Source organism: Podarcis pityusensis (genome assembly GCF_964106645.2).
Source record: "Podarcis pityusensis genome assembly, chromosome: 18".
NCBI classification, from domain to species: Eukaryota; Metazoa; Chordata; class Lepidosauria; order Squamata; family Lacertidae; genus Podarcis; species Podarcis pityusensis.
Window position 1 is genome coordinate 7,160,512 of NC_138043.1, and position 10,562 is coordinate 7,171,073.

Consider the following 10,562-nt stretch of genomic DNA (forward strand, 5'->3'; position numbering starts at 1 on the left):
TTAGCTGCTAAAAGGCTATTAAAGGCTTAGCGGCTTAAATAAAGGGGGGGGAGCGAAAAAAAAATCTCAAGACTCGCAAGACATTTTCGTCTTGCGAAGCAAGCCCATAGGGAAATTCGTCCTACGAAGCAACTCAAAAACGGAAAACCCTTTCGTCTAGCGGGTTTTCTGTCTTGCGAGGCATTCGTCTTGCGGGGCACCACTGTACAGTGGTACCTCGGGTTACAGATGCTTCAGGGTACAGACTCCACTAACCCAGAAATAGTACCTCGGGTTAAGAACTTTGCTTCAGGATGAGAACAGAAATCGTGCTCTGGATGAGAACAGAAATCGTGCACAGCAGTAGCGGGAGGCCCCATTAGCTAAAGTGGTGCTTCAGGTTAAGAACAGTTTCAGGATAAGAACGGACCTCCGGAACGAATTAAGTTCTTAATCCGAGGTACCACTGTAGAACATGAACTAAATTTGTTTCGGAGTACAGTAGAATGATTTCTAGCTCACATTCAAGCTCATTCCCTTACATTTTGCTTTGTTTACGCTGTAGGCTCTCTGGGCCTTTAAATTTAAATTGTTGGGGGGAATAAACGAAGCAGTTCACATTCCTCTGTGTGTGTGTGTTTTGATGCCCTCGCCACAGGCTCCACCGATCCTGGAGCTTGCGCGTTTTGTGCTGTTTCAGGTACTTCCCGTTCGGCATCGTCTTCTTGATAGCCGGGAAGATCTTGGAGATGGAAGACCCCTCCACGATTGGGAAGAAGCTCGGCCTCTATGCCATGACTGTCGTGACTGGCTTGGCCATCCATGGCCTCTGCTTCCTGCCTCTGCTGTTTGTGCTCATCACCAAGAAGAACCCTTTCTCCTTCATCCGTGGGATCCTCCAAGCCCTCCTCATTGCTCTGGCAACGTCGTCCAGGTAAGAAGTGCAGGAGACTCTGAAGGAGTAACGTGGTGTCAGGGCTGGTCAACAGGTCAACAACACAAATGGCAAATCACCCGAGGCCAGCAAAGTTAAATCTTTATTCAAGGAAGCCAACCACAGAGCTCAGGCCTAGTGGTCTCAGCAACTCTTCCCAGGAGCTCTTGCCCCAATGAAGCTGTTGCGTGGACTGAAGGTCCCCGCCTTCCCACCCCTCTCTCTAAGGCTTCTCCTCTCGAGGGTTTTCCCCATGCAGTCTCAAACAGTGTCTGCACACAACTAAACCTCTGTTCTGCTCTTTTCATTTCTCTGCATGTTCTGGGAGACCAGAGGGGGAGGGGGCCGGTTGCTGCAGGAGGAGGAGATTCCCTGGGTTCTTCTTCCTGACCCTGAAAAAATCCTTGGAACTGCAGTTTACCCCTTGCAAAGCTATCATTCCCAGCACCCTTTAAAAACTACAGTTCCCAGGATTCCGGGGGGGGGGGGGACACACACACGCCATGTGTGTATGGTGTACGCACAGCTGGTTTTAAAAATCGGTTTGCCCCTTCTTGGGTGGGCGGCTTTGCGGATGGGCCCTGGGTCTCCTCTGTGAACCAGCCTATTGCAAGCCAGATCGTCCTCCTGCCAACAGATTTGCCAACGGCAGTAGGGATCAGAGGGTGGGCGCAGAGCCAACTGACCAGTAGTAGCGCTTGGCCCCACACCCGGTGCAAGGAAAAATTCCCAGCTTGCGGGGCCTTTCGGCCTCTCTCTCACTGAAAGGCGGATAGGCGTTGGGTAAGCCTAGTCTTGGTTGGAGCGAGGGGTTTGTAGCCTCCTCCTGCCCCTCCATGGGTAAGGGTATCCTGTTAAAAGGATCCAGAAGGAGTGGCTCCTGTCCGATGCCCAGGCGGGGGCTAGGGCTATACCGCTCCTCCAACGGGGACCACCTAGGGGACGCCCCGATTTGATGTAGGTCATCGGGCGTCCGTCCTCCCACTGGCTTCACCCTTAGTAACACTCCCAGCAGACGATCAGGAGTGACATATGCAGTTGCTTGCCACAACGCCTATGGCCAAACCTTCACAGCCGTAACCATTAACTTTGTGGCCTTATTTGATCCCAAACCAATATGCCTAGTGTTGTCTAGTTAGTTAGGGAACAGAGAGGTTACAGGGCCTCCCTACGGAAACACCTGTGTCTTGCTAACTAGCATGGCTTTTCCCTCACAGCTCAGCCACGCTGCCCATCACCCTGAAGTGTCTTTTAGAAAACAACGGGATTGACAGGCGGATAGCCAGGTTTGTCCTCCCGGTCGGGGCAACCATCAACATGGACGGGACTGCGCTTTATGAGGCAGTGGCAGCCATATTTATCGCGCAGGTCAACGAATACGACCTGGACTTTGGGCAGATCATAACCATCAGGTAAATCCACTTCCTTCTTTCATATCCCCCCTCTGGCCTTTGTAACTGAAGCAGATGCTAGAAAGAAAGAAAGAAAGAAAGAAAGAAAGAAAGAAAGAAAGAAAGAAAGTTTAGACATTGTGACTGAGACCATGCACTTTTCATGACAAGTGTCGAGAAAAGGCAAGAGTGTGGCTTTCTTGCCATATTTGTTATGTTTTGCCAGTCTTCTTTATTTTATATGGTGATGACCCAGTGCTTAGAAAGTCCTTAAAAAAAAAAAGACCTAACTCAAGTTCATCCTTTCCAAAAATGAACTACGTTGTTCCTGTTAACAGTTCGTCCTTTTACAAAGCAAGATAGTTTAGTTCAAGTTAATCCAAATGAACTTTCTCAGGTTAGAAAAAAATCCATCCTTGCCCCCTCCCCCCCCCAAAAAATGTTCCAATGTGTAGTATAAAATAATAATGTTCCAGTGTGCAGTATAAAATATAGTTAGGTAGACTGAGAAAACATGAAATGTGAATGGCTTCGTTTATTTTCGCAATCTTTAAGCTTAAAGGCCCAAAAGAATCTAAAGCAGAAAAAACGTGTAAGAGGACTATGAAAACCTCAAAATGCACACACAATAGAATATGAATTGCTGATTCCCCACAACACTTAGAATCTTGTTCTGAACTTCAACTTCAGCTAGAAATCATGTGACGTTCTGCCAGAAGATGAACTTAATTCACCTTTAGTTCGCTTGGCAAAATTTGATGTGTCGATAAATGTTTTAACTGATGAACCTGTAGCCAGTTAAAACCAGGGTCTAGGCAGCTAGTGTTTGTTGATGGCTGTATTGCCCACCAGTATTAGAGACTGCAGGCCTCTGAATGCCCATTCCTGGAGTTTGCAGATGGGAGACATTGTTCTTGGGCCTTACAAGCCGGGTGGCTACCGTGAGAACTAATGGGCCTTTGCCCTGAGGCAGCAGACCGGTTTTTATGGACCTTTCTAGTGGCTTAGGCCCAGGGCCAGCCCAAGAAAATTTTGGCACCTAAGTCAGACCCCAAAATGGCATCCCCTCCCCTGCCACCCTGCCAGGGAAAAAGGGGTGAGGGAAGATCTACATCAGGAACAAGTAAGGGAAAGAAAGATTGACACCGGGAACTCCTGCCCCAGCAGATCCTGCCGCCTGAGGCAGTCAACTCGCCTTGTCTCTTGGTGGGCCGGCCCTGAATAACAATCTACATTGGGATCTGCTGCCCCTGAGGATTCTGCCGCCTGAGGCAGTCTCGGCTTGCCTCATGGCTGGGGTCGGCCCTGCTTAGGCCAGCTGCTGCCTTTCAGACTTAACTTCCCCCCAATGCCATCTGTAAAATGGGGGCAATACTACTTGGCCGGTTTAGCTGTAAGGATTGCTGAGATGATGCGGAAAGCGCTAAGTGGAAATCACCGGGGGCTACTGAAAGTTTCTGACCATTCGTCTATATCAGTGATGGCCAAACTTGGCCCTCCAGCTATTTTTGGGACTACAATTCCCACCATCCCTGACCACTGGTCCTGTTAGCTAGGGATGATGGGAGTTGTAGTCCCAAAACACCTAGAGGGCCAAGTTTGGCCATCACCAGTCTATATGGCATCTGCAATGGTTGGGAAAGCCGCCCTGTCCCCAAAGCAACAGCACTCTGCTTCTCCTCTTTTTGCAGCATCACGGCCACAGCGGCAAGCATTGGGGCAGCCGGGATTCCCCAGTCGGGCCTTGTTACGATGGTCATTGTGTTGACCTCTGTCGGCCTCCCCACGGAAGACATCACCCTGATCATCGCTGTTGACTGGGCCTTGTGAGTTGCTCTTTACTCCATTGGTGTGTTATGTTTGGATTCAGATTGATTAGACAAATCCATGGGGGAGAGGGCTGTCGATGGCTACTAGCCACAAAGTCTACGCTCGGCCTTTACGGCTGGGAGGCAGCAACACTTCCAAATACTGTATTTTTTGCTCTATAAGACTCCCTTTTTCCCTCCTAAAAAGTAAGGGGAAATGTGTCTGCGCCTTATGGAGCAAATGCAGGCTGCGCAGCTATCCCAGAAGCCAGAACAGCAAGAGGGATTGCTGCTTTCGCTGCGCAGCGATCCCTCTTGCTGTTCTGGCTTCTGAGATTCAGAATATTTTTTTTCTTGTTTTCCTCCTCCAAAATACGGTACCAGTTGCTGGAAACGACAGGAGGGGAAAGTGCTCCTGTGCTCATGTTCCGCTTGCGGGTTTCCCTCAGACATCTGGTTGGCCACTGTGAGAAAAGGATGCTGGACTAGATAGGCCATTGGCCGCATCCAACAGGCTCTTACTCATCATAATAATTGATAATTGGCTTATTTATATGCCAAATTTTTAACAAAACTCTCTTGTGTTTCCTCTTGGCCTTTTCCCTGGCAGCACTGCGGGGGGGGGGCATCTTATGTCCCTGTCAAGGTAGTATTTTAAGGCTCCTGAGCAGCGCATCGTTTGTAAGATTTCCTCCCAAAGGGTGGGTGGGTGGGTGGGTGGGTGTGTGAAAGAGAGAGAGAGAGAGAGAGAGAGAGACTAGGGCGACCTCCAATTAGACAAAGAGTGAACGCAATTTGGGTTGCAGCCAAAGCCTTGGGTTACAGACGCTTCAGGTTACAGATGCTTCAGATTACAGACTCCGCTAACCCAGAAATAGTACCTTGGGTTAAGAACTTTGCTTCAGGATGAGAACAGAAGTTGTGCTCCGGCGGCGCAGCGGGAGGCCCCATTAGCTAAAGTGGTGCTTCAGGTTAAGAACAGACCACCAGAACGAATTAGGTACTTAACCCGAGGTACCACTGTAGTCTTAAGGCTATATCTGAGATTGTACAGTCATACCTCTGGTTACAGACGCTTCAGGTTGTGTTTTTCGGGTTACGGATCGCCGAAGCCCGAAAGTACCGGAACGGGTTACTTCTGGGTTTCGGTGGTCGCGCATGCGCAGAAGCACTAAATTGCACAGAAGCGCCGAATCGCAACCCGCACATGTGCAGACGCGGGTTGCGAACGCTGCAGGTTGCGAACGTGCATCACACACAAATCACGTTCGCAACCCACTGTATTGCTAATAGGGGAAATTGGCAAAGCCACATGCCCACAAGTTTACAAAAAACCCTAGAGTTGGCAGGGTGAATGAGCTGGCTTCATTTAATGTCCTGCTGCAGCCTTTCCAATCTTGGGTCCCCAGATGTTTGACTACAACTCCCATCATCCCCAGCTAACAGGACCAGTGCTCTGGGATGATGGGAGTTGTAGTCCAACAACATCTTGGGGCTCAAGCTTGAGAAAGGCTGTGTCCTACCGTATAAAAACTGAACCCTAAAAAGCTGGGATGGAGTTGCATTCTCTTGTCATTCCTGTTGCATGCTGAAGACATGCACCTTTACTCTGACTGTTGACACTTGAGATATACATTTTTAGGCTCCACCCCCTTACTGTGATTGCAGCTTGCTTTAAACCGTTTTCAATATTGCATTTCAAATTGTTGTGGCGCAACCTGGGGCCTCAAGGTGAAGGCCAGGTAATAAATCAGAATAAGCACAGTAATCACAACTCAACCAAGGAAAAAGAGCAAAAGAGATGGGATTGTACCCAGTGTTAGTCCTACGGAGAGGAGACCCACTGGTTTTAATGAGCATGATGGACTGCAGGCCATTGCTTGCAATGTGTCTGCTGTGTGGATAGAACACACAGTCCCAGCAAGGCCTCAGATTTTCAGAACTAAAGGTAGTTGCAGGTTTGATTCCCGTATGGGACAGCTGCATATCCCTGCATTGCAGGGAGATGGACTAAATGATCTGCAGGGCCCCTTCCAGCTCTACAATTCTGCGATTCTATGATCGCCCACCCATTTGGAGAACAGCTTCAGATGGGAAATTGCAGGTGGTCCTCTTTGAACGGGGGTAGGCAACCTAAGGCCCAGGGGCCGGATGTGGCCCAATTGCCTTCTCAATCCTGCGGACGGTCCAGGAATCAGCGTGTTTTTACATGAATAGAATGTGTCCTTTTATTTAAAATGCATTTCTGGGTTATTTGTTGGGCCTGCCTGGTGTTTTTACACGAGTAGAATGTGTGCTTTTATTTAAAATGCATCTCTGGGTTATTTGTGGGGCATAGGAATTTGTTCATTTTCCCCCCCTTCAAAATATAGTCCGGCCCCCCACAAGGTCTGAGGGACAGTGGACCTGCCCCCCGCTGAAAAGGTTTGCTGACCCCTGTCTTTGAACATAAAGCTGCGGAGAAATGGGAAGGGCAACCTGACTGACCATCTGAACCTCTTTGAATTGGTTTCCAACCCTGTTCTGTTTGTCCCCCACATCATCTAGGGACCGGTTACGCACAATGACCAACGTCTTGGGAGATGCGCTGGCAGCAGGAATCATAGCCCACGTCTGTCGGAAAGATTTTGCTCCGAAACCAGGCAAAGTATGTGTGGGTGTCACTTGAGAAGCGGTTACAGTGGTACATCGGGTTACAAACATTTCAGGTTACAAACTCCGCTAACCCGGAAGTATAGTACCTCAGGTTAAGAATGGTTTCAGGTTCACTCATTTTTTCCAATCTCAAACTCAGTTCTCCACATTTCCACAATAATTTGCGATTTGCTTTAAAAGTCCTCATGGCCGTTCGTCAGCTTCTTAGCGCAAAACATACTTTTAAAAAACAGGGTTTTGACTAATAAAAGTTCTTGCAGAATGATTTCCCCCAGTTTTGTATGATATTTTCACAAAGATGTGCATTTATATGCACGCGTTGCCTTTGTTTGTACATTTCTGTACCGATTACTTGGCTGAAGGAGTGCAGAATTTTAAAGGACGTCTGCATTTCGGTTTGCACATTGTTTCGAAAGATAAAAATTTGGCTTGTACGCTTTAAAAATGTGGACTGAATTGAATTCAGAGCTGGTTCATCTCAGCACCTGCATTTTGCTTCCCGCTTCCCTGCAGGATCCCGAGAGCAACGAAGAAAAACCAGCCTTGAGGGGGACATCTGCCTCCAACGACCACGTGATGGAAGTGATCGGAGAGGTTTTAGCTGAGCAAAAAAACTACAACATCTGTCAGGTGTGATACCTGCAGCCCACCTGCTCCTGGGAAGGGAAGGCAGGTCAGTGCGAAGAAGGTGCCTGTTACAGCGGCTTGACCCTCTGAGTGTCCCACCGGACAAGGGCCTCATCGCGCACAAACACAGCAGAGATAGATGCACTGTGAAGAAGAAGCTCAGAACGACACAAAAGTGCCACGGCGTGAAGACCTCCTCTTGCACGGATAAGAGCATGAGAAAAGCCTGCTGGGCCAGGCTAGCGGCCCGTCTAGTCTCACAGCAGCCAGCCAGATTCCTGTGGGAAGCCAGCAAACAGGATTTCCTATTTCCCAGCCTATTAGGAGAAGTCAGGGGGTGAACCCGAGACCTTTGTGCATGCGAAGCAAGACGCTCTGCCACTCAGCAACGGACCTTCCCCTGCAGATGCCCAACTTAGAAGTCCGTCAGCAGGAAAGAAGTGCAGTAAGACTGCTAGCCCCCCACCCCACCTCAAAGCATTTGGCCTGGGACATGGGCCTTCCATGAAGAAGACGTAAAAGGAGCCATCCATCTATTGCAGCATCCTTTTTTCACAGCGGCCAACCAGACACCCGCGGGGAAATCCGCAAGTGGGATTCAAGCATGAGAGCAACCTTCCCCTCCTGTGTTTCCCAGCAACACTCATTCAAAAGCATAGCCGCTTCCAAGTGTGGCAGCAGTAGCCTTAGATAGCCCTCTCCTCCATGAATTTCTCGAAATCCTCTTTTAAAGCCATAGAGGTTTTTGGCCATCGCTGCCTCCTATGACAGCAGGTTTCATAGTTTAACGATGCACCCTTTAAAGGATAAAGGGTGTAAGGAAGCCTGTTGACAACTGCTTTCAGCTCTGCCCAGACACAAACAGACAGACAGCAGGATGGAATTTCCCCAAGTCACATCTTGCTAGCATCTCTAACTAGGCACTGTGGTCTAAACCACTGAGCCTCTTCGGCTTGCCGATCAGAAGGTCGGCGGTTCGAATCCCCACAACACGGTGAACTCCCATTGCTCCGTCCCAGTTCCTGCCAGCCTAGCAGTTCAAAAGCACATCAAAGTGCAAGTAGATAAATAGGTACCGCTCCCGCGCGAAGGTAAACGGCGTTTCCGTGCGCTCTGGTTTCCGTCACGGTGTCCTGTTGTGCCAGAAGTGGTTTAGTCCTGCTGGCCACATGACCCGGAAAGCTGTCTGCAGACAAACGCCGGCTCCCTCAGCGTGAAAGCGAGATGAGCGCCGCAACCCCAGAGTCGCCTTTGACTGGACTTAACCGTCCAGGGGTCCTTTACCTTTTACTAGGTTATAATTTCTGTAGGATAAAAGAGACCAAGTGCTTATCTAGCTAAGGAGGTTTGGAAGTCATATTGACATTAAAAGGTTGCGGCTGCTATTATATAATGTAAGAGGCTCAGGAAGCTCTCAGGGCCTTGTCTATTCCCCGTGTTCATGTTTTCTTTTTACTTGGAACTTTTAATTTTTAAGAAGTTAGATCTGAGCAAAACTGAGGGCCCCTTTGGGACACAGGGAGTAATCCAGAGCAGTTCATTGGCAAAAACGTCTAATACTTAGCGAGTCTATGGAATGAGCCAGTTGTGTGGCCCCCGCCCCCACCTGTGTAAGGAGATAAAAGGAAGAGTGAAAAAGCTGGGCTTTTGCTGCTTTGGGACAAAAATGTACATTAAAAACCTGCATGCGGGCCATGCAAAGGGAGAGGGGAATTGTACAAAGAAGGTTTTGAAACAAAATAAAATGTTTTTTCAAATGTAGTCGTTGTTTTTATGGATCTTTTTTCTTCCAGAGAGATAAAACGTCTTCTCCCTGTTGAGCTGAGGTTTCTCACTTGGCTCTAAAGATTCTCCTTTGCTTGGCCAACAAGGGCCAGAGTTTCCCAGAAGAACCCGAAAGGCTGGATGATTTTTATTGCGATATGTTTGCGGAGAGGGGGGCAGAGCGCCCTGCTTCAGAGGGGGATAAGGATGCCAGGAGTCAAGAGTCCACTTACAGGATGGTCCAGAGAGCGAGGTCAGGTCATGTTGGTTTGGATCAATGAAGCCCAGTCACAGGCCAAGGACATGCAAATGTGGAAATCGGGTTCCCAGCAAGGCGTATGGAAATTGTTCCGGCAGCTTTCCCCAGGACTAAAGGTTTTTATCCATAGGTACAGCTGATTGGCCACCAGAGCTATCAGAGTTGTGTCTCCTCGCGAGGAAGCACCTCTTCACAAGTAGCCCTTTATTCTTGATGAGGCCCTGGCTTTCAGACGGGCGACTTTTTAGACAGGAAATCTGAGAATCGTAGCTCTGCGAGAAGAATAAGGGGGTCTTCGAAGAACTCTTAGCGCCCTTAACAAACAACGTTTCCCAGGATTCCTTGCAGGAAGCCATGACTGCTCAGAGTGGTAAGGATGTGCTTTTTAACAGTACAGCGCTATGGGGCCTGAGTATGTAAACACAGGAGGTAGGTTTTGGGTTTTTTTGTTTTGTTTTAAGAGGAGGAGCCAAATGGTTCAGGAGCTCCTAAAACAAAACTGGTGTCAAACTTGACTAGTTGGGAGACCGCTGGAAGAAGCCCCAGATAAAATGAAATGTGAGGTAAGAAAATATATTTGTTGATTGAAAACTGGCTCAAAGAGTTGGATTGTAGAAGCTTCTCAGCTCTAATTCTGCAGTAGAAAAGAGTGTAACCAGGGATGTGTGACCTTGCTGTGATTCTGCAAAGGTGCACACAAAAGCCGGAGAATGCAGCCACAGAATTCAGCTCCCTAAAAACCTCAGGGTTCACTGGGAAGGTCACAGAATTCTGCCAGAAGCGGAAACGGACATTTCCGCAATTTGCGTGTTCTTCGGAGGTCAGGAACAGAAAATCACACAAGCTAATAGAAGTGGTATTTTGCTCTTTTTAAATAATTTTTATTAAGTTTTCTATTTTACAATTTAAAATATTCATTAAACAACCTTAAAATGTCAGTGACTTCCCTTCTTCTCTTTCCATGGTTCATTTTACATATCATAAATCCCTGCATTTTTACAGAAACCATACCATTCAGTATTCCATTATTATATCCATTAAAACTTATTTACACTGTTGAATTTATCTTAATGCTGCCAGCATTTTCAAGCGTACACAATTTCCCCCCATATATTCAATAAACTTTTTCCAATCTTCTCTAAACG

The 10,562-nt window shown here is 48.1% G+C and overlaps 2 protein-coding genes across 2 annotated transcripts in view; both read left to right on the forward strand.

Moving 5' to 3' along the window:
* The window catches only part of LOC308467539 (excitatory amino acid transporter 5-like), a 38,279-nt gene extending 28,867 nt beyond the window's left edge, over positions 1-9,412 (forward strand). Inside the window, exons 9-11 of the mRNA XM_080989338.1 lie at positions 3,996-4,130; positions 6,660-6,759; positions 7,281-9,412. Of these exons, the coding sequence (XP_080845464.1) occupies positions 3,996-4,130; positions 6,660-6,759; positions 7,281-7,403 (358 nt within the window). The 3' untranslated portion in view covers positions 7,404-9,412. The remainder of the gene's footprint in view (positions 1-3,995; positions 4,131-6,659; positions 6,760-7,280) is intronic.
* Positions 1-10,562, forward strand: part of TNFAIP8L1 (TNF alpha induced protein 8 like 1) — a 166,871-nt gene that overhangs the window by 98,461 nt on the left and 57,848 nt on the right. The window lies entirely within an intron of this gene.